This window comes from Gallus gallus, chromosome 3 (genome assembly GCF_016699485.2).
Source record: "Gallus gallus isolate bGalGal1 chromosome 3, bGalGal1.mat.broiler.GRCg7b, whole genome shotgun sequence".
Lineage (NCBI taxonomy): Eukaryota > Metazoa > Chordata > Aves > Galliformes > Phasianidae > Gallus > Gallus gallus.
In genome coordinates this window covers 104,287,568-104,308,725 of record NC_052534.1, presented here as the reverse complement: position 1 = coordinate 104,308,725, position 21,158 = coordinate 104,287,568, and the positions used below count along the sequence as shown (strand labels likewise).

Sequence of the window (21,158 nt, the reverse complement as noted above, 5' to 3'; positions counted from 1 at the left end):
TTTATTGGGTGGGAGGGGGCGTGGGGGGGGGCGGGGAGGGGGAGGCGCGGGGCACGTGGCAGCGTGGGCGCAAGGACGGGGGGTGCCGATAAATAACGGGGCGTGGGGGGGTCTGCGTGGCGGGGGTCCCTACAGGGTGTCGTAGAGCAGCGCAGCGCTGAACACGGTGAGGGGTTCGTCGGGCGCGTGGGCCAACCGCCCCGCCACCAGATCGACGCACAGCGTCTCGCCCGCCTCCAGCGGCACGATGAGGCTGAAGACCCCCAGCGCTCCGGGGCTGGGCTGCAGCTCGGCTATGGGCTGGTTCTCCAGGCCCTCGGGCTGGAAGCCCCCCGAGTCCAGGCGCGCTATACCCTGGTTGGAACGCGACAGCACCGCCTCCAGCTTCTCGCCCTTGTGCCCCGTCAGCACCGCGCTCACCAGGTAGCGCCCGCTCACCGGTGCCGTGAAGGTCCCTGGGGGGGCAACGGCAGCGCGTGGCGGTCTCCACGGTGCCCCAGGGAGGGGCTCAGCCCCGCGGCCTTAATACGCTCCTAAACCCCCCCTCGCCAGCCCTTCCTCCCCCTCCTTGCCCCACTCACCCGTCTCGGGGTCGTAGGCTCCGCCGTCGTTGAGCAGCACCCTGTCGAAGGGCACGGTGCCCGGCTCCGTGCGCTGCGTGCTCAGGGCGGCCGAGAAGGCGATGTGGGGCACAGAGCCCGGCTCCCCCACCGGGCCTGGGCACTGTGTTAGCACGGGGCCCTCGGTGCCCTCCATCCCCCCCCCACCCCCCAACCCACACCCCCATACCTCTCTCTCCTGGCAGACCTGTGAGAGAAGGGATAGAACGACACTGTGGGCACAGCCACACCGGCACCAGGCTGCAGGGGCACGGGGGCTGCTTCCTACCTGGGGGGCCCACGGGGCCCTGCTCCCCATCCTTGCCAGGGGGCCCGGAGGGGCCGGAAGGGCCCATCTCCCCTGGGGGGCCCACGGGGCCGGGGGGCCCCGGGGGACCTGAGGAAAACGGGGAGAGTTAGGGCCCTTCGTTCCCATTTGGCGTCCCCACACCCCTTGTCCCCACCCCTCGTGTCCCACACCTCCCACCCCCACAAGCCTCAGCTTCCCACCCCCGTGCTCTCACATCCCCCCGCCCCTCAGCCCCATACCCACAAGCTCCGCGACCGTCTCCACGCTCTGCCCTCGGAAACATGAACTCCCACCGGCTTCCCCCAAACCCGCCTCCTTCACCTCCTTCGCCCCATCCCGGCGCCTACCTCTCCCCTCCCTCCATCCCCACTCCCCCATCCCCGCACCCCTTTTCCTCCCTCCCCCACCGCCGCCCCCTCCCCCCCCCCCTTCCCGCTGCCCCCCCGTACCGCACCCCCCCGCACCCACCGGCCGCCTGCTGCCTCCCTCCGCCGAGCACCTCGTTGCGCAGCTGCTGCACGCTGCCGTCGAGAGCCGCGAACCGACGCGGGAGCTGCGCCTGCAGCTTCTCCAGCAGCGCCTCGTGGGTGCGGCCGGTGCCGTTCAGCTCCCGCACCGCCCCCCACAGCCCCGCCACGTGCCGGCTCAGCCCCTCCCGCACGGCCCGCAGCCCCCCGGCCACCGCCTCCAACTGCTCGCAGACTCCCTCCAGTTTGGCCACGCGCGGTTCCAGCGCCTCCCCGCACTCCGCCGCGCTCTCCCCGCGTTCCTCGCTCCGCGCCGCGCGTTCCGCCGCTTCGGCCACGAGGCGGTCCAGCTCCGCGGTGAGGCTCTGCCGGGCGGCGCTCAGGTCCCGCAGCCTCGCGTCGTGCTGCTCGGCGGCGTCCTGCAGGCCCCGCACGGTGCCGTTCAGCGCCCCGAAGGCCAGCAGCGCGTCCGCCAACTCCGCCCGCAGCTCCCGCAGCTCCCAGGGCGCGGCGCCGTTGCCGAACACGCTGAAGCCCTCCAGCGGCTCCTCCTCGTCGCCGAGGTCGGCGGGCTCCCGCAGCCGCGCTTCGTGCTCCCGCAGCCGCCCCTCCAGCCCCTCCAGCGCCCGGCTCAGGTTGGCCACGCGGCCCCGCAGCGACGCGTCCCCGTCGGGCGGCCCGGCGGCGCGGGACGCGTTCAGCCGCCCCTCCAGCTCCGTCAGCCGCCGCGCCAGCGCCGGGCCCGGGCCCTGCCCCGCTCCTCGTGCCGTCTCCAGCGCTCCCACGCGGCGCTCCAGCTCGGCCGTGCGCCGGAGCAGCTCGTCGGGGGGCGCGGGGGGGGCCAGGCGGGCGCTCAGGGCGCTGACGTGCCGCTGCACCGTCTCCACCGCCTCGCGGTTGCGCTGGTCCACCGAGCCCACCAGCTTCTCCAGCGCCCGCATGCGCTCGCGGTCCTCCGCCTGCTGCCGCCGCAGCCCCTCGGTGCCGGTCGCGCACGCCGCGCACGCCTCCCGCAGCCGCTCCTCCTCCTCCGGCGAGGCGACTCCCCCCGGGACCCCCTCTCCGCCGGCGCCGTCCCGCGCCGCCTCCAGGCGCTGCAGCCGCTGCTGGATGTGGACGAGAGCCTCCCGCACGTCGGGGGGAGCGGCGTCGGCCGGGGGGGGTCCCGCCGTCGGCCCCGGGGCGCGCGTCCCGCAGCTGCTTCTGCTGCTCCTCCAGCTGCCGGCTCAGCCGCTGCACCGCCTCCTCCAGCCGCCGCACCTTCTCGGCCTCGTCCGGGCTCCGCGGGGTCGCCGCCCCCCCTCGGCCCCCCCCTCCCCCGCCGGCGCCGCCCTCGCCCCCCAGCCCGCTCAGCGCGCTGCCGAAACCGGAGAGCGTGGGGCGGCCGGGCCGGGGCCGGGGGTGGGCGGTGGGTTGGGGGGGGCCCTGCAGCGGCCCTTCGGAGCAGTCCTCCCCCGAGTAGCCCTGGCAGCACCGCCACTCCAGGTCCGACACCGTCTTCTGGGCCACTTTGTAACGGGGCCGCAGGAAGCTGCGGTACCTGCGGGCACAGCCGTGTTGGGGGGGTGAGGAGGGGGTCCTGCGGCCGCGCGTGCCACCCCAACCCAGCGCCGCTCTGCGGCACCGGGCTGGGAGGAACGCGAAGCTACGGGAGGCTACGGGGCTGTCACGCAGCCGGACGGGTCGCCGCCGCCACCGCCTCCCACTTTGCGGTCCGGACACCCCCCCTCACACCCCCAGGGCCGCCCCGTAGAGGCGGGCGGCGCTCCCCGAACCCCCGCAGCGGTGCGGTGCGAGAAGAGCCGGGTCGGGGCAGGTCAGGCGCCGCTGCGACCGCATTCTTGCGAAAAAGTAAACAGCGTTCCCAGAGCGGATAAACACGGCGGCCGGCCCCGAGCCCCCCCCTCCCCTCTCCCAGCCCCGCGGCACTCACGCCAGGACGCGGGGACACTGCAGCTGCCCCCAGGCGCACGGCTGGAAGTCGGCCTTAACGAAGCTCTCCACGCCGTCCTCCACCACGCAGCTCACCGTGCGCGTCACCACGAAGGCGCACCAGTTCCTGCGGGGAGGGGGTCGGCAGCGTAACGGCACCCCCGGGCTCCCTCCGCACCACCCCCCCTCCGCGTCTCCCGTTTCCTCCCCCTCCGCCCGGTAGCGCCGTCACGGCCCGGTGCTGCGGGTTAATGGGCCGCATCCCGCCCCGCCGACGCCCTCTCCCGCCGGTGCCAGCCCCGCAGCCCCGAGGGCGCACCGCAGCCGCGCTGGCGGCCTCGTGCGGGGTCGGGGATGGGGAGGCGGAGCGGTCCGACCCCGACGTGCCCCCAGGTGAGGCCGCGGCGCTGCGGGGACCCCGCTGACGGAACGCACAGCCGCGCGGTGCGGACATCCCCCGGTGCCATCCCGCATCGGGGTTCTGCCGCCCCGCGCCCGTCTCTCAGGGGCTCACCCCACCCCGGAGCACACGAACGGGGGGCACAGCCCCCGCCCCATCCACCCCCGACGGCACGGAGCCGGGATGAGACCCGCGGCCCCCGTCCCATCCCACTCGAGCGGTGAGGCGGGGCTCGGCCCCCCACCCCCTCCCCCGCCCCGGCTCCGGGCAGGGCCCCCCGCCCGCCCCCCGCCGCAAGACCCCGGCCCGGCCCCGCGCTGCGCACAGCCATATATGGTCCGAGCCCTGCGCGGCCCCCCCGCCCCCCCTCCCTCCGGGCCGCCCCACAGCCCCGCGGCCGTTCCCGGCAGCCCGGCTGGTTCCCCTCAGCCCGCGGCCGGATTCCAGCTCCTCCCCGGGGGCCGCCGGGAATTCCTGCGCCGAGGGCCCCCCCCCGCTTCCCCCGCACCTCCCCCTCATCCCGGGCCGACGCCGCCCGCGGGGCTGCGCCCGCACCCCGCAGCGGTGGGGACGGGCGCGGCACCCGCACGGCGGGGACGGGGCTCCGCATCCCGCAGCCGCGGGCACGGGGCGCGGTGCACCCCCGGGACCCCCCCGCCGCGGCCTCGCAGCCGCAGGTGAACGCCCCCCGGTGCGGTGCGGGACCGGAGAGGCCGAGTCCGCGTTCCCCCCCGGCCCCGCGGCGACATCCCGCGTGGAGCGCGGTCCCGCGTGTCCCCGCTCATCCGAGGGGCCGGCGCCGGACGCGCGGCGCGGCCCCCCCGCCCGCTCCCGCACGGCCCCGCTGCCGCGGTGCTGATGTGGCCGCGGCGAGCGGAGGACCGCAGCTCCGCACCGCCGGACCCCGCGGCAGCCCCGCGCCCGCACGGGGACCCCGCGGCGCCGCGCGAGGTTTGGGACCTCCCGGCGCCCCGCACCCGGCGCCGGGCCGACCCCGCCGCGCTCCCGCACCCCGCTCCCCTCGGCCCGCACGCAGCCCCCGCCCCGCGCCCTCCACGTGCTCCTCCGCCGCTGGAGGACCGCGCCGAGCCCCGCACCGCCCCGCAGCCGTCGTCGGAGCGGCGCCGCGCGGGACGGCTCCTACCTGTGCCTGCTGGCGGCCCGCGCGGGGCCGTGCGGGGCGGCCCCCCCGGTGTAGAGGCTGTAGCGCGGGGGGAAGTTGGCGGCCAGGGCCTGGGCGGCCACGAGCCACGGCCACAGCCACGGGGCCATGCCGTCCCGTCCCGTCCGGTCCCGTCCCGTCCCTCGGCTCTGCCCCCGGCTCCGCTCGGCGCTCCCCTCCCCTCGGCCAACCCCCGCCGCGGGGCCGCCCCGCCGCAGCCGCCCGACGGCGTCCCCGGGGCCCCCCGCTTCCTGCCCGCCCCGCGCCGCCGCTCCGCCGGGCACCGCGCGCCGCCCCCGCCCCCGCCGCCGCCGCCGCCGCCGCCGCCGCCGCACATCTGCTCCTCGTTAGGGCCCGCCGGGGGGGGATGCGAGGGGCCGGGCAGGGGGCAGCGCGCGGCGCTCGGCTCCGGGCGGCCCCGCGCCGCACCGCGTCGCCCCGCGGGGGTGTCCCGCACCTCGGGGACGTGGCACCGCTCGGCGGGCACTCCGCCTCGCCCCCCCCTCCCCCCGCCCCCCCCCTTCCGCGCCGCGCCGTGCCACGTCCCCGCGGTGACCCCCGCGGTGACGTCACGGGCAGCCCCGGCCCCGCCGTGACACCGCGCTGCCCCTGGGCGCCGGCTGCCCGTGACGTCACGCCTCGGCCCCCGGCCCCGCGGTGACGTCACGGCGCGGGGGCGCGGAGCCCCGCGGGCGGAGGTGCCCCCTCCCCGGCCCCGCCCCGCCCCGCGCTATATTTGGCCGTCGCCCGTCGGGGCGCGGCCCACGTGGGACGCCGCTGGCGGCGTGCCCGCGCCCGTGACGTCACGGCTGGGGCGTGACGTCACGAGAGCAGCGCTGCCCCGCCCCCCGCTCTCCCGCCGTGCCCCGCGGCCGGAAGCGGCGGCCGGAAGTGGCGTAGAGCGCGCGGAGGCGGCGGCGGCGGAGGGAACGGAGCGGCATCGCGTGAGCGGCGGGAGGGGAAGGCCCGGGGGGTGGGCCGCGGGCTCCGGTATTGGGTGGGGGGGGTCGGGGTCCGGGTCCGGTCCCGGTCCCGAGGTGGGATCCCGGCGCCCATTGCCGCCGCCCGCAGGATGGTGACGGACGTGCAGCTCGCCATCTTCGCCAACATGCTGGGCGTGTCGCTCTTCCTGCTCGTCGTGCTCTACCACTACGTGGCCGTTAACAACCCCAAGCGGCAGGAGTGAGGCGGGAGTGAGCCCCGAGAGGCACCGGTACTGCGCCGCCCCGGCCCCGGCCCGGCCCGTCCCCGATCCCCGGCCTTCCCCTCGGCCTTTTCCCCGTCTCTGGCCCTGTCTCGATCCTCGCTGCCACCCTCGGCCCCGCGTTGGTCCCCAGCGCCGTGCCCCGCTCCCATCCCCATCGTGGTCGCCGCCTTCATCCTGACCCTTCCTCATCTTCCTTCCCATCCCTGTCACACGCCCCCGTCTTGGCCTTGTCTCCCTCCTGTCCCTATCCCCATCCCTGCCTCTGTTATATCCCCATTCCAATCACACCCCCTTTCTTTATCACCGTCTTCATCCCCATTCCCCTCCTGACCCTCCCTCTGTCCCCATCCCCGTCCCTATTCCTGTCACACGCGCCCCCATCTTGTCCTCATCCCCATCCCCATGCCACCCCCATCCTTGTCCCTGTGCCCCCCCTGCTCACAGTGCTCTCTCCCCCCAGGGCTGCGCTGCACAGAGCCGCACCACCCGGAGCAGCACCACACCATGGCGGCTGCGGAAGCCCCCCCATACCCTCACCCCGTGCCACCCCTCACCGCCGTGCCGGCTCTGAGCGGGCTTTGACAGAAACACGATATGAGACAAAACCGTGTTATGTAAAAATGCCTCGGGGTCTCCGGGCTGAGCGGGGCGGCCCCCAGCCCCTCACGTGGCACCGAATACAGCGCCGACGGCGGCTACGGCTTCGCCGTCCGGTGGCTCCCAGGTTGGGCACGCAGCTGTGGCACGCGCGGGTCCGGCGCCTGTGGCCACGGTCAGGCCTCGGCACAGAAGGAGAGGAGCTGCCGGTAGGAGCGCAGCACGGGGCGGGCGGTGGCGAGGCTGGGTGGGCACTGCAAAGCAGGACAGCGGGTGGGGGGAGGCCAGATACGGAGCCTCCCACACGTGCCACGTTCCCCCGCCGTGCCCTGGGCTGTACCTGGGGGCGCAGACCCTCGCCCAGCAGCTGCTCCACGCTGGGTGCCCCGGTGCCAGGGATTGGCGGCTCCGGGCAGGGTGCTGGGGGTACAGGGAGTGGGGTCGGGGCTGGTGCTGCGTTGCTGTCTTCCTGTACCAGGACAGTTGGGACGGATCCGCCTGGGGTAGACTGCGTGGTGCAGAGCGCAGCGCAGCTGGGCGTCGGGGCTTGGAGGGCTGCGGTGCTGCTGGAGCTGAGCGTTGGCAAGCTCAGGGCTGCCGCCGCCTTCCTCCGCACTGGGATCCTGCTGGGGCGGGTGGTGAGCCCCCTCGGGCTGCAGGGAACCGCACAGGGTAGTGAGGGGCTCAGCGGTGCACCGGGCCTGGGGCGGGGATGGGGTTCCCATGGGTTGGGTCAGCGCCGTGGCCACGCCAGCACCTACCCGGGCTGCTCCAGGGCCCTCCTGGCATTCAGCTTCCTTGGGAACACCTGCAGGGAAGAGCGCACAACGTTAGGGCCCGTGCCTTCCCGGTGCAACTGTGGCTGCGCCGTGCCCCAGCCCCACATTCCTCAGTCCCCTGGGGAAGCGGCCAGGCCCCTCGCTCCCCCTTTGCACAGCCCTACCTGCAGCAGCATGGTGCCGTGCGCGGCCCCTGCCTTGCTGCCACCACCGTGCGGAGCCTCCTGCAGTCTGTAGCCGGCACCCAGCACCGACCCTGCACAGGCGCCTGCTGGCAGGGACCCTGTGGGACAAAGGAGACGGCTCATTGCAGAGAGCTGCACATGGTGCTGCACAGCACTGAGGCCAAATCTCCCCACCGCACGGAGAGCACGGGGCGAGCACGGATCCCCCTCCCCCCCCCCGGCACGAGGCACAGGCAGGGCTTTGGCACAGGATCAGCCCCTGTGCCTGGAGGACTTTTTGGCAGCAGAGCCCGACTGGCTGCTGCCAAAGCTTTAGCAGCTGCTGGAACGCTGGCAGCGGGAGGGCGGTAACCAGCACGGCGCAGCTAATGGGAAACAGGATGCTGGAGTGAGAAGAAAGAGCTACAGCCACGCGGCCCCGCACCGCAGGGACAGCCTGTGGCCGCAGACAAAGCCCTGAGCCTGCACTGCATGTCGGCAGCCGTGATGGAGGAGGGCTGCTAATGAGTGCCTGCGGGGTGTGCTCGGCAGCGCTGAGGTCTGTAGGACGCAGCTCCTGAGGGAAGGGCTGGGCTGGCCCTGGGAGCCGGGGAAAAGGAAGCAGCGTGGGGACTGCGAAGACAGCACAAGCTGAAGGCGTGCGGGAAGCATGAGCAAGAGTAGGCCCCGTGCTGGGGGGGTCTCGGTGTAGCTAGAGGGGCGTTCTGGGTGTGCAGCAGCCAAACCCCACGTGCTGGTGCTCAGAAGCAACGGCAGCAAGCAGCAGTACTCAACCTTGGGCTCATCGCAGCACCAGATTGCTCTGAAATGAGGTCCCCTCGAGTCCGGCCGGACCAGAGCGGGAGCTCCGCGTCTGGCTCTGTTCCTCAGAGCAGCTGAGGAGGAGATGAGCCTGCTGAGGGTCAGAGCCGGCGGTGCAGGATGTCCCCGTATGCTGTGGCACAGGACGGGCAGCAGAGCCAGGCCCGAGCCCTGACCCCCACATCCTGTGCAGGCGGCAGCGTCTGGCCCCTTTCCGCACAGCACGCAGCCACGTGCACAGGAAGGGGATCTGCCAGGGCAGCACCCTCATCCTGCGCTGCCCCACACCACTGCATCTCGCTGCTTCCCTTTTCCAGCCGCACGGGGAAGGAAGAGGGAGCAGCACCATCCAGGTCCCAAAAGGGGACTGCAGCAGCAAAGGAGGGTGGGTGGTGGTGGTGGGGGTTTGGCAACAGCACAGCCGGGGGGGTCAGGCAGCCTACAGCCACGCTTCCAACAGACGCTGAACAAACAGCGAAGCTGCACCGTGGCTGGGATGGTGCCCTGCTGCCACCGTGCTGGAGCTGCCACACGATGCCACCATCCCTGCCCCAACAGCAGTGCAGCTGGGCCCCCCTCAGCCTCCCCCCACTGCCACCGTGCTGGCTCTGGAGCCCTGCAGGCTGCTGCGGGTGGGCAGCGTGCGCACGGCAGAAGGAACAGACGCCACAACGTGCCCACGGGAACACAAACCTTTTATTTCCTCCCTGCTGTGCTCTCAAGGCAGAGGAGAACAACTACAAAACACCAGGAAGGAACCACGGAGGAGGAAACGACGCGTGCAACACACGCAAAGCACAGGGACACACTGACAGTCAGAAACACGGCAGCACAAAGCCTGGACCCGAGCACAGCTCCACGCACACCCAGCAGCACCCACAGCCCTCCGCTCGGAGCCCCACTGCCGTGCATTCAGAGCGCAATGCCTGCGGGGCCGGGAGCCCTGCAGCAGCCCGGGGCTGTGCTGTGCGCCGCTGCAGCCTTCCTGCAGCACCGTGGCTGTGCCCACCTCTGGGCAGTGCCCTGCAGCGAGGGCTACGGCCACCGCCTTGCTTTGTCACCCCATGGCAGGGCTGTGGCTGTGCCTCCCGGGTGTGCGGGTAGCTTGGCACGTGCCTGCAGCACCCTCAGCCGCTGCCTGGGGTGCAGAAAGGCACTTTGGTGTATCCCCAGAGACAATCTGGGTGGCAGAGGCTGCGGGGTAAGAGGTTTTCATACCGCTCTGCCCTCCACACAGTGATGCTTCAAGCCCAGGACACGGCAGGGCTGTGGCAGTGGGCAGCGAGGACGGCCCGCATGTGGGGCTGGGCACTGTGCCGGCCCTGCAGCCCCATAGGATGCTGCCGTCAGGGCTCTCCTGCCACGTGTCCGGGGCCCTTCTGAAAGGACGGGGCGGCCGCTCTCACACTCACTTCTTCCACACAAACCCACTTTTGTCACATCAAACCAAATCGTTACGCTGGCACCGAGCGCTCCTCGGGTCAGGGCTGTGGCTCGGCGCAGCAGCTCGGCAGGCACTGCAGCATGTGTGCGAGCGGCCCCCAGCCCGGCTTACCTCGCAGCGGTGCCGGGGGTTGCATGCCACCCTTCTGCGGGCCCGGAGCATCCACAGCAGCACCGGGGAAGCTGGGCGAGGCTCTGACGCGGGGCGAGTCCTGCTGGCTGCCGTGGCTGAAGCTGCGCACGCGGGACAGGGCGCTCTCTGAGGCTGAGCTTGGCAGCCCGCTGCCAGGGGAGGAGAAGCGGACGTCAGTGTGACGCCGATGGCTCAGCCCTGCCCTCATAGCACGACCCCCCCAGCCCTCACCCGGCACTCCTGGGGGGGCTGCGGCCTCCTCTCCTCTGCGCGCAGGCTCCGTTGCCCCGCGTGCCGCGCACGTGCTTCAGCATCCAGGCCCGCAGGTTGCTGAGGCAGCTGTGCTCCGACAGCACGATGCGTGGCCACGGGTTGCACTCCGCCATGTCCAGGGCAGCCACGGCCAGAGCTCTGCCCACCTGCGGGGTGAGGGGGCGGCCGTGAGACGTGGCCCCGTGGTGCGGCCCCGCTGCCCTGCCCAGGCGGCTCTTACCTGCTCGAACAGCTCCACGGTGTATTTGGAAGGGAAGGTGGGTGGTGGCGGGGGGCTGGCGCGCCCGTTGTCGTGGCAGGCCAGAGGGATGCTGTTCACCGATCGGCCCGTGTTGTAGTTGCACTCCAGTGTGTAGCTGCGGGGCAGAAGGAAAGGCAGCCGTTATAGTAATGACAGCCACAACCAGGCGTCCTGACAGAAGGGAGCAGAGCAGACGGCACGAGCACGGCCCTGGGGAGGGGAGAGACTTCAGCATCTGTACTGAGGACACCTCAGAGCTCAGCCAGGACAGGAGGGGTCCAGGAGGTGGTTTGGTCTGGGGATCGGGGCACTTCCTCCTCCTCTGTGCCCCAGGGGCAGCACGTGAGGCCTCCCCTGACAGAATCATACACCTGTTTGGGTTGGAAAAGAGCTGCAAGATCAAGGACCATCAGCCTGACCTCCCATGTGCCACCATTATGCCACATCCCCCTGCACCAGTGCTGTTGTGCCACTGTCTCCTGCTCCAATCTCTGCTATAAGAAGGTCATGGTTTTGCTTCCCTTTCGAGCAGATACAGAGGAATGAGCGTGGCGCTTCTCAGAGCAGGGAATAAAATGGATGACTTGATGGTGAGGCTCCCAGTGAATCATAGAAACAGAGAATGGCCTGGGTTGAAAAGGACCACAATGATCATTGGGTTTCAACCCCCTGCTATATGCAGGGTCACCAACCAGCAGACCAGGCTGCCCAGAGCCACATCCAGCCTGGCCTTGAATGCCTCCAGGGATGGGGCATCCACAGCCTCCTTGGGCAGCCTGTTCAGTGCGTCACCACCCTCTGTATGAAAAACTTCTCCTAACATCCAACCTAAACCTCCCCTGTCTCAGTTTAAAACCATTCCCCCATGTTCTATCACTATTCATCCTTGTAAACAGCCATTCCCCCTCCCGTTTATACACTCCCTTCAAGTACTGGAAGGCCACAATGAGGTCTCCCTGGAGCCTTCTCTTCTCCCAGCCAAACAAGTCCAGTTCCCTGAACCTTTCTTCAGAGTGCTTTCCTTCATCCTCTGCCTCACTCTATATTCTCAAGAAGTCTGCAAGAGCTTTTCCATTTGCCATGTTATTGTTCTTTGTTTCAACACTCGACCTTTCTCTGCCCTCAGCGTTTCCAAGCTGCATGTAGAAGTAATGGCTTTTCAGATCAATGATTAACATGGCCACAGGCAGCACTCTTTGCATCTCTGCTATGGCTACAGGAAATTAATTTGTGCTCTGGAGTGACTGAGAAATATAACTGTGATAAGAACGCTCAGCGAGCGCTGCTTCTGTCCCAGGAGAAGTCACTGCTCTCTAAGGGTGCTGGGGAACACCTTCCCGGGACAGCTGCAGAGGTTTGGTGGGCCACCCCAGGTGATGCACTAACAAGGAGAGGCTCATTAGCTGTAAAACCTGGGGAGTGGGGGATCTGCAGAGGAAGTGTTGCACACCCGACCTCTTACTGCCCTTCCCTGGTGGCTCCCAGCAGCCCTCCTTCTGTTCCCAGCAACCACAGCAAAAACAGTCCAAAAATACCACATTGCTGCTGAACAGAGGCATGCGTGCGGCTGCCACAGAGCAGAAGAATGCCCTCAGCTTGCATACCACAGCAATCTCGTGCGTGAGATACGCTAAACTTAACCTCTATAATAAGTTTTAATCACGGCTAAATGCAAACACGTCTATTTGGGAAAGAGCTCTCAGTCTAGAAAGCAGCAAACATACACAAGTGCTTGGACAAGAACTGGGTAACCTCTGTGGTTCTTCCCAGCTGAAGCCATACTGTACAAAGTCAGAAGAGCTGCAGGAGGGACACAGAGGCAAGGAGAAAAAGCAGGGAGGCTGCAGGCAGGATGCACCTGCACTGTGTCGGCGCCCCCACGTCTGCCTCCAGCACGCCCAGCTCCTTGCCTGGGCCTGGGACCAGATCCATTTGCTGGATGTCAGCCTGGCTGGCTCAGGGATGTGGAGCTCTGCCTACCTGTGGATGATCCCCAGTGCTTTGTAGATGGCCACACGCCCGCTGCCCTCCTTGGACTGCCCGTCCCGCTTGTCTTTGGCGTACATGTTCTTCTCTGAGAAGTTGCAGCCCGTGAAGTCAAAGTGAGGTGAGTTCAAGGAGATGAGCTTAGGGAACAGCATGTTCTCCACCTGCGGCGCAGAGGGCAAGAGGTGATGCTGTGCCCCAGCAGCGCCCCAGGGATGCGGTATCCCCGCAGGGCACGTGGCCCCTGCCCACAGCCAGCAGCAGGCACGGCTCACCACACTACCCTTGTCCTTTATGGGGCACAGGGGCAGCTCCCATCCTTCCCACGCCAGAGCCAGGACCAACGACAGGTCCCAGCGCCACGAGCACACAGCAGGGACACCAAAGCCCCGAGGCAGCGCTCCCGCCCTCACCTGATCATTCTCATCACTGAAGCTGTTGCCATACATGAAGCAGCCCCGCTTGGACGCATGCCCGTGCAGGTCGACGTAGTAGGCCAGCCCGCTGTGCTGGGGCAGGATGGCTTCGGGAAGCGGAGGCGGCTGCCCAGCTTCCTCCTCGCAGCGCTGCGCCGGGAGGATCAGGTCCACTGGGGGTTCCCGAGAGGGGCCGAGGCCCCGACTCCACGTGCTGGGCGCGTTGCGGAGGTTGTTGGTTTTCTCCAGCTCCGACAGCGCCGCCTCTGGGACGGAATGGTTGGAAGATCTGGTGCTGAGCACGCTGGTGCTGAGCGGCGACACGTAGGTCCTCCAGTCGGGGCTGCCCGGCAGCACACGGCTGTGCACGTGGTGGTAGAGCAGCACTGCTTTGGCCCCGTACACGGCGGGGTGCAGCTCGGCGTCGGGGTCGAGGTACTGCCGGTTCAGGTTGACCCCGCGCGAGTCAGTCCTGCAAAGGGCCACGCTGCGCTCACCTGGAGGTCACCGCTGAGCCCCAAGCCCATCAGCGCAGCTCCTCCCGCACACAGCGGGGCTGTACGAACCCCGCGGCGGGAGGGAGCCGCTCACCGATAGTGGCCTCGCACCACTCCGTCCGGGTTGAGCATGGGAATGAGCTTAAAGACGAACATGCGGCGCAGCATCTGGGCACGGGGGTCCTCCTCACGCAGGATGAAGCGCAGGAAGCCGTTAAAGACGAAGCTGGAGGGCGTCTCGCCGGGGTGCACGCGGCTGCTCAGGAAGAACACCTGGAGGGCGGGGGGGGGGTGAGCAGAGGGCTGAAGGGCAGCGCTCCCACCCGGGCCCCGTGCAGATCCAATGCTGAGCCCCCATTCGGGGCAGCTCTGAGGTCCCCGTGCAGCCGCTCACCCTCTTCCCTGTGAAGCGGTGTGGCCGTGGTGTGGCCGTGTCCGGGAAGAGCTTGTCGAGCCGGGGCTCGCGCCGCTCCTGCATGCCGTGGCAGGAGGTGACGGTCAGCAGGTCGACGCGCAGCTTGTCCAGGGAGTGGCACAGCAGCTCCCGGTGGTAATAGACCGAGTCCAGGGGGCTGCGGGGGGAGAGGGGAGCTCAGGGGACGTCGCCCCACATCCTCACCGCCGGGGCTCTCGGGGCTGACGGTCACAGCTTCCAGCCGAGCCCCGCTGGGACGGGAATCAGAATCACGGAGGAGCGGTGAAATGGAGACAACCGAACCTTCCCACAGCCAGGAAGCAGAGAGGAAGCGGAGAGGAAGCGGAGAGGAAGCGGAGAGGAAGCGAGGCTTTGCCTGCCAGAGCGCTCAGCCCTCCGGGAACCCCTTCTCCTTACGACAAGGGAAGCGGTTCCGTCCCAGCCCCTCCCTGAAGCCGCAGGATCGGCCCCCGGCCCTACAGCCCCCCCTCCCCGGCCCTGCAGCCCCCCCCCCTGCGAGCGCATGCAGGGCGGCAGCCGGGAGCGGGGAGCGCCGTGCCCCACCCGTGCACCTGCTGGGAGCCATGTGCCGGCACTCCTCAAAGCGGCTGTCCAGCTGCGCCAGCATCTCCTGGCACTCCGTGTAGGAGAAAGGGTAGCAGAAGGCAAAGTAGGTGGTGGTGCCGCGGTGCTCCAGGAAGCGGTGCACAAAGGACAGCACAAACTGGGTCTCCACCATCTGGGAGAGACACGGGGCGGAGCTGGGCGGGCAGCGCGCAGCCATGCACAGCCGCAGCCCCGCGCGCGGCGGCCGGGCCTTCCCCGCACCTGGAAGCAGGGCCGCTCGCGGACGCGCTCCCAGCGGGGCCTCCCGGGCACGGTGCGCACGAAGGGCGCCATGCCGTGCGCGTACAGCCGGCTCTGCCGGTTCATGTTGAGGATGTGCAGCTTGATCAGCTTCCCGGGCGCGCCGCCGCGCACGCTGAAGTAGAACCACGACCTGCGGAGGGCGGGCACGGAGCGGTGCGGTTGAGGCGCAGCGGTGTCCCGCCGCGGCCCGCCCCGCCCGCCCGTTCTCCGTTACCTGTTGCCGTTCTCGTACTCGGTGTGCGCGCAGTCGGGCCGCGTCCACACGTTGAACTCGTAGTCGGCGGCCGGCAGCGCGGCGCTGCCGGGAGCGGCGCGGCCCTCGGGCGGCCCCACCTGCTCCACCCGCGCCAGGTTGCCCGAGTCGAAGCGGGAGCTGAAGAGCAGCCCGCCGCAACGCACCTCCATGGCCGCGCCGCCGCCGCCGCCCCGCAGCAACGCGCCCGCCCGTTGGACGCCGCCCGCCAGCAACGCGCCCGCCCATTGGACGGCGCCACGGCAACGGCAACGCGCGAGCCTGGCCGCCCGCCGCTGGCCACGCCCCCTCCGGCAGATCGCGGCCCCGCCGCCCCCCGGCTCTGCCGCCGCCCGCCGCGCACACTCGGCACGCACCCACACGCGTACACACGGCGGAGCCCACGGGCGCAGTGTGTGCCCACGCAGACGTGGACGCGCGCACGGCTGGAGCAAAACTGGAGGATGCGGGCATCGATCCCGCTACCTCTCGCATGCTAAGCGAGCGCTCTACCATTTGAGCTAATCCCCCACTCTGGAAGCTCAGGTTTGAGTCACCGCCCTTATCCCTGCGCTGCCGAGGGCGGGGCGGATCCGACACCACCGTTATTAACTGCGCCACCCACAACAGTGCCGGGAAAGGGAACGGGGCAGCGAGCGCGGTCCCGGGGGCGCCAACCCATCCCTCCACCCATCGGCCCTTCCCCTCCAGCCACCCCCTCCCTTCTCTCCCCCAGCAGCGACGCCGGACAAAGGCACACAGAGACGGGAGGTGCAGAGCCCATTCATTGCCTCGGGGCGGGAGGGAAACGTCCCGACACCGCTCAGCCCCCAGGATGAGGACACCCAGCGACAGCCGACTGCGTGCCGCCACGACGGCCACAGCGACCCCACGGGGACAGGGGGCAGACGAGCCCCGGTGGCAGCAGCAGGGGCGGCTGCACAGCGTGTCCCCCCGGCCCGGGGGCAGCTCAGTGTCCAGAAATCATAGCCAGGGCCCAGTTCTTGAGGGCGACGGTTGTGTTGTGCAGGTAGATCCAGGACGAATAGGTAAAGCTGCTCAGGTGCTCCCTCACGCAGTCCCACAACGCTTCGCCGCTGCCAAAGAGAGAACGGTTACGTGCATGGCAGCATCCCCACCGAGCCCCACAGGCGTAGGAGGGGGGCAGCAGCACGGCCCCACGGCCGGGCCCAAAGGGCGCTGCTCACTTGCAGGCATCCACACAGCTCTTCCATCCGCGCTGCAGGGCGGCGGCCACGTGCTCCAGGAGCGGCAGCAGGCAGCTGCGCAGCAGGAAGAGCAGCAGCTCCCGCATGCACTCGGCCACGTGCAGGACAGCGTCGGGGAGCCGGGACTGCAACTGGGGGGAGAGAGAAGAGGTCGGAGGCTCGCAGTGGGAGCAGAGCAGCCTCGCACGCCCTCAGCCTCGGGCACCGCTCATCCTCACCCATTCCAGCAGCCAGGGCAGATGCTCCCCGGCCCAGGAGAGGTACGTGGAGCACTGCTTGCTGACGTGCACGGCCAGCTCGGCCGCCTTGGCCCACAGCGGCTGCAGGGTGGGCTGCAGGAGAGCCGCGGCACGGGAGCAGCAGGCGGGCAGCGTCCTCTCCAACCACCTGCAAGGGAACGCAGGCTGAGGCCGCGCCGGGCGCGCCGGCACCGACGGCAAAGCCACGGGAGCACACGTGTACCTGGAGACCGTTGGCGCAGCCAAGGGAACGGGAGAACTCAAGAGCTGAGCTGAAAAGCACTTCCAGGAGCACCCGGGGAACGCTTCCCGAGCATAAAGGGCTCCCTACAGAAATCACTTTGTGCTGCGTGAGCCACTTCACAGCTCTCAGCCGCAGCGCTGCCGAGCGCCGGGGACACTGACCTGTAGCCCTCCAGGGAGAAGTGGGCCGCTTTGTGCCACGCGTGCTGCCAGGCGGGGAGGAGGCCGGAGGAACGGAGCGCGTGGGCAGAGGCGGAGGCTGCAAGGAGAGAGCAGCAAGCTGAGCACGAGCTCTGCCCCCGGGTGGTTTCTCCCTGGGGGGGACTCAGAGGGGACTCAGAGGCTCCCGTACCCTGCAGAGAGCCGTGTGTCCGGATGTCGTGTATGAGGAAACCGGCGGCGAACACCAGGAGGACGAGAAGCAGCCGGGACCAGGGGAAGCCCCGGCCCTTCAGCTTCTGCAGCAGCAGCTGGCAAGTAGCAAAACGGCCCCTTCACACCGTGCCCACGGCCTCGGGAGGGAGAGAGCGGCCCCAGCCCGGCACGGAGGCACCGCTCACCTTGCAGGCAGTGTCACACGCAGCCACGTCCTGCTGGCTGCCAGGTCCCTTCGCAACCAGCTCCTCGTTGGTCACCTTGAAGGAGCGAACGGTCTCCTGCAGGGCCTGGCGTGCCTGGGGACAGCAGAGCTGCAGTGGTCGGTGGGAGCTGGGCATTGGGCACCCAGCCCCTCACGGCTCGCTCCTACCTTCCTGCTGCCGCTGTCCCAGGACTCCAGCAGATGGTTGAGGAGCAAACTGCGGGGCAGAAGGAAAGCAGGGTGCAGTTGGCACTCAGCAGCAACGCGTGTGCTCCCCAGTGCTGTGCCAAAGCACACTGGGCAGCCAGGCCAGACACGGCGAGAGCCTGGAGCACTGCCCGCTGCATCCACCTGGACTGGGAGAGGTGCTTGGTGTAGAGCTGCCTCCAGACGCTGAAGCTCAGCGGGTCCACGCTCAGGCATTGGCTCATAGAGGTGAGGAGCTGCAGGGAGAACCACGCCTGCTGCCGCCGCACTGCCCCCAGGATGCACAAAGACCCGTCAGCCCTCAGCCCCCCCTCTCACCTCCTTCCTCATGGCAGGCGGGCAGCTCGGCGTGGCTCGGGACAGGAAGGAGGGGAAGTAAGTGTGCAGCGTCGTCTCCGGCCTCGCGCCCAGAGCCAGCACCTTCAGGCGTGGGTACAGCCGCCGCAGCTGCTCCTGCAGGCTGAGAAAGGTGCTGCCTGTGCACCCCCACATCGCCCCTCGTGCTCCCCGCAGCGCGACTCGGCTCAGCTGTCCCTGAGCCCACAGTGTGACAGAAGAGGGCAACGTTCCCAGCTCACCCTGCTCTGAGCTCCCCAAACAGCTCCGGAGACACACTAAGGGTTGCCTGGGGACAGCTGCCTCCACCACGTACAGCTAACTGCCAGCTCCTCCCTCCCTGCTGCCATTGGGTTTCTCCCAGCCCTCTGATCTCCCCACTACCATCTCACAGCCCCCCCCCAGGGGCACCAGGAGCTGCATGTCCCACACAGTACAGAGAAGCACCGGGATTGGAACGCTGCCCCCACACCACACGGGGCTCTGCACGTTGCTGGGTGGCACAGCCCTACCTGGGTGACAGCGAATTGTTGGGCATGAAGGCAAAATCCAGGAGGGGAAAGAAATCCTTGGGTCCAATCATGCCAAAGCCTTTGGTCAGGTTTGGGTGCACCCTGCAAAGCAGAGGGAGCACAAACACTCTCCATGTGCATGACACGGACGGAGGGCCGCCGCAGCCCAGCAGGCTCTGCCCTTGTCCAGACATAAACCCAAAGGGTAACTCACGTCAGCAGGCGGTCCAGGTAGGAGACAGCGTATGGGGAGAGAGCCTTGATGCCGAGCACGGGGAGCATCACACCGAGCCACACTGTGGAGGGAAGCATCAGCCTGGTGCTGGCAGCGCCGGGACCGCGGCCAGCATGAGAGCCACGCGTGCTTCACTGTCAGCAATGGGTTCTGCTGGCTGAGCTCCAGCAGCGGGGAAAATAATAAAGCACTTCCCAGTGTTTACAGTGGGGACACTGAATAGCCCTGGTGTGTTTACACATCTATAAACACACTCCCTCTCTGATGGCAGTAGCAGCTAATGTTTGACGTATATGGCCCAGGCACAGACACAGACACAACACACAAGGGATGAGCAGTTCACGGGAGCCTCTCCAGGCAGACGGGACCCGATCAGGGCACACAGGCTCTCACCTCTCAGGCCCTCAGCCAGGTCGGTGAAGCCAGCTTGCCCCAGAGCCCACAGGATGGTCAGGCATTTGGCCGGCCGGTTCTGGTGCGAGCGCAGCAGCTCCAGATACTGGGGAAGCAAAGAGGGGTGGCTCAGAGGGGCCGGGTGTCCATCTGTCCCACCCCAGCACCATGCTGTGACATGTGGGGACGGGGTCACAGGGACTCAGGGAAGCAGGCAGAGCTGAACTGCCCGGGATCTCAGGTGGGCAGCGTGCAGCCAGCTCACCTTGCCCAGGTTGGTGGTAGCAATTTTAGGCCGTTCCAGCAGCACGGCCTGGATGCAGATCCTGTACCCGTGTAGGGACTCCCCTGGAACAGCAAATGGATGAGGTTAAGCTACTTTCTGCTAGTCATCCACAGCCCCACTGTGCTGCTAGGAATGCTGCAGCTGCTCCAGGCACCGGGTGAATCCCACTGGGCACTGGGATGGTGACTGTGGTGCCACTGCCCCAAAGCACCTTCAGGATGTGTCTGCACCAAGTTCTCCACAGCAACGCTGTAGGGCTGACGCTGTGCCAGAGCCAACAAGCCTGGCCCACAGCTTCCTTCCTCACCCCACACGGAGTGCTGCTCCCAGCACAGGCAGCAAGCAGCAAAAGCATTCCCACATCAGAACCCCCACCAGCACCAGGCCACTCTGCAGAATGGGTGCTCACCGGGGGTCTTGTCCAGCTCCTGCAGCATGGTGTAAATGCAGTGATCAAAGAAAAGCTCCAGCACACCAGAAGACTTTCCCAGCAGGGATCTGATGGCGTTCTTCAGCTCTTTACTCACGAGACAGTAAGGATAATCTGCAGGCAACACAACAGGTAAAGAGGAACTGAGCGAGAGCAGACTGGACAGGGTGTACCACTGGGTGATGCGTAAAAGGAAGACCCAGCAAGACAAATATCAGGAGCAATTCATCTCTATACTATATTCCTGCAGCACCACGGAGAAGCCACGCAGCACACAGAGCCCCAACAACCTCCCCCCATTGCAACACTGACCGTGGGCGTACTGGCTGAGCGTCGGGTCACTCTTGGGAGCCTGCAGTTTGTAGTTGAGGCAGCCGGCCAGGTCCTTCACCCAGACTGAGGGGTTCTCTGGGAACATGCTCTGGCTCTTGTCCAGCTCCTTCTGCAGGTCAGCCACGTTGAGCTGTGACGAGAGGCAGCTCTGAGATGTGTGGGGCCGAGACTGTGGCCCCTTTCCCACCCCACGTGCTGCGTTCTGTGCTCCAAATGTGCTTTCTTTAAGTTAAGGAGGGTCACTGAGGAACACAAGCATTGTGCCTATCACCTACATGACAGCTCTGACCTCGGGACACACAGGAACAGGCTGCCCAAGGAGGCTGTGGATGCCCCATCCCTGGAGGTATTCAAGGCCAGGCTGGATGTGGCTCTGGGCAGCCTGGGCTGCTGGTTGGCGACCCTGCACATAGCAGGGGGTTGAAACCAGATGTCATTGTGGTCCTTTTCAACCCAGGCCATTCTATGATTCCATGACACAGCAGCAATGGAAACACCATCACGGCAGCGCTGTCTCTATACTGGGTTGGTATGCTGGGCTGCTCTGCTGGGCCGCCCCTCCCGCACTGCAGCCGCCCCCCCCCGCCCCACTCACAGCTCTGAGCGCCTCCTCCAGGGAGCGGAACCGCCCAGGCCTGGAGCCGCCATCCCCGGCCGCCTTCCGAGCGCCCTTCCCGGACTGCTGTCGCCGCTGCTGCTGCTGCTGTTGTTGTTGCTGCTGCGGTTCGGCCGCCGCCTCCCGGGCCGCGCGGCGCGGGGCGCGCTCGAAGCCGAGCTCGAAAAGGGTCTCGGTGGTGGCGATGGGCGCTCCGGGGGCCGTGGGGGGATCCCGAGGCCGTCCCGCGGGGCGCCGCCCCCTGCGCACCACCTCCCAGCGGCCGCCGCCCGCCGAGGCCGGGCTCACCGCCGCCATCGCCGCCGGAGGGAGCGGAGCGCACGGCGCCGGGGCGGCACTGCGCAAGCGCACACCGCGCCCTCCGATTGGTCGAGCCCGAGGACACGTGCCCCGCGCGCCGCTCGCCACGTCTGCGCCCGCCCCCTCTGCCGGGTCACGTGAGCCGCCGGCGCGCCCCGCCCCACATTGAAGGGATGAGCGCGAAAAGGGCGTGCTAAAGAAGCGGTGGTAAGGCTATGGTACCGGCTATGGTAGGGGGCGGGGATATGCAAATTAAACCGCGCGCTGCATGACG

General features: G+C 68.5%; 4 protein-coding genes and 1 non-coding gene across 14 annotated transcripts; 1 reads left to right on the top strand and 4 right to left on the bottom strand.

Annotated features, from left to right (window-relative positions):
- Positions 1 to 5: 5 nt before the first annotated feature.
- EMILIN1 (elastin microfibril interfacer 1) lies at positions 6 to 5,052 on the bottom strand. The gene is given in 8 exon segments (XM_015285012.4): positions 6 to 455; positions 582 to 716; positions 790 to 807; positions 889 to 996; positions 1,378 to 2,562; positions 2,564 to 2,916; positions 3,310 to 3,435; positions 4,853 to 5,052. Coding segments are annotated over 8 exon segments (2,379 nt in total). The 5' UTR covers positions 4,981 to 5,052; the 3' UTR covers positions 6 to 129.
- OST4 (oligosaccharyltransferase complex subunit 4, non-catalytic) lies at positions 3,038 to 6,682 on the top strand. 2 transcript variants are annotated; one of them, XM_040696678.2, is made up of 3 exons: positions 3,038 to 3,701; positions 5,942 to 6,083; positions 6,538 to 6,682. In XM_040696678.2, exon 2 carries the CDS (start codon positions 5,943 to 5,945, stop codon positions 6,054 to 6,056), a length of 114 nt encoding a protein of 37 aa, XP_040552612.1. In that variant the 5' UTR covers positions 3,038 to 3,701; position 5,942; the 3' UTR covers positions 6,057 to 6,083; positions 6,538 to 6,682. The 2 variants fall into 2 exon arrangements, with proteins under 2 accessions (XP_040552612.1, NP_001185813.1); NM_001198884.2 differs by lacking the exon at positions 3,038 to 3,701 and adding an exon at positions 5,774 to 5,814.
- On the bottom strand, positions 6,671 to 15,136 carry AGBL5 (ATP/GTP binding protein like 5). 6 transcript variants are annotated; one of them, XM_015285009.4, is made up of 14 exons: positions 14,928 to 15,136; positions 14,672 to 14,843; positions 14,416 to 14,582; positions 13,823 to 14,000; positions 13,523 to 13,701; positions 12,929 to 13,403; positions 12,510 to 12,679; positions 10,509 to 10,644; positions 10,247 to 10,434; positions 9,995 to 10,164; positions 7,618 to 7,736; positions 7,436 to 7,482; positions 7,015 to 7,327; positions 6,671 to 6,928 (listed from the first exon to the last, which is right to left on the bottom strand). In XM_015285009.4, the coding sequence occupies exons 1-14, from the start codon at positions 15,116 to 15,118 to the stop codon at positions 6,851 to 6,853; spliced, it is 2,583 nt and encodes an 860-aa protein (XP_015140495.2). In that variant the 5' UTR covers positions 15,119 to 15,136; the 3' UTR covers positions 6,671 to 6,850. The 6 variants fall into 6 exon arrangements, with proteins under 6 accessions (XP_015140495.2, XP_015140493.2, XP_015140497.2 ...); XM_015285007.4 differs by having other exon boundaries at positions 6,671 to 7,327; XM_015285011.4 differs by lacking the exons at positions 14,416 to 14,582; positions 14,672 to 14,843 and having other exon boundaries at positions 6,671 to 7,327.
- Positions 15,137 to 15,403: 267 nt separating this feature from the next.
- On the bottom strand, positions 15,404 to 15,476 carry TRNAA-AGC. The gene has a single exon. It is a non-coding gene; the product is annotated as a tRNA-Ala (tRNA).
- A 236-nt stretch (positions 15,477 to 15,712) lies between these two features.
- TMEM214 (transmembrane protein 214) lies at positions 15,713 to 20,902 on the bottom strand. Of its 4 annotated transcripts, none has more exons than XM_015285013.4 (16): positions 20,564 to 20,902; positions 19,948 to 20,098; positions 19,615 to 19,749; positions 19,185 to 19,267; positions 18,920 to 19,025; positions 18,506 to 18,587; positions 18,292 to 18,393; positions 17,762 to 17,903; positions 17,588 to 17,679; positions 17,405 to 17,453; positions 17,217 to 17,345; positions 17,009 to 17,126; positions 16,819 to 16,915; positions 16,393 to 16,561; positions 16,154 to 16,305; positions 15,713 to 16,042 (listed from the first exon to the last, which is right to left on the bottom strand). In XM_015285013.4, the coding sequence occupies exons 1-16, from the start codon at positions 20,879 to 20,881 to the stop codon at positions 15,916 to 15,918; spliced, it is 2,052 nt and encodes a 683-aa protein (XP_015140499.2). In that variant the 5' UTR covers positions 20,882 to 20,902; the 3' UTR covers positions 15,713 to 15,915. The 4 variants fall into 4 exon arrangements, with proteins under 4 accessions (XP_015140499.2, XP_426216.3, XP_040553964.1 ...); XM_426216.8 differs by having other exon boundaries at positions 17,217 to 17,330; XM_040698030.2 differs by lacking the exons at positions 15,713 to 16,042; positions 16,154 to 16,305 and adding an exon at positions 16,637 to 16,740 and having other exon boundaries at positions 16,420 to 16,561.
- Between the last annotated feature and the right edge of the window lie 256 nt (positions 20,903 to 21,158).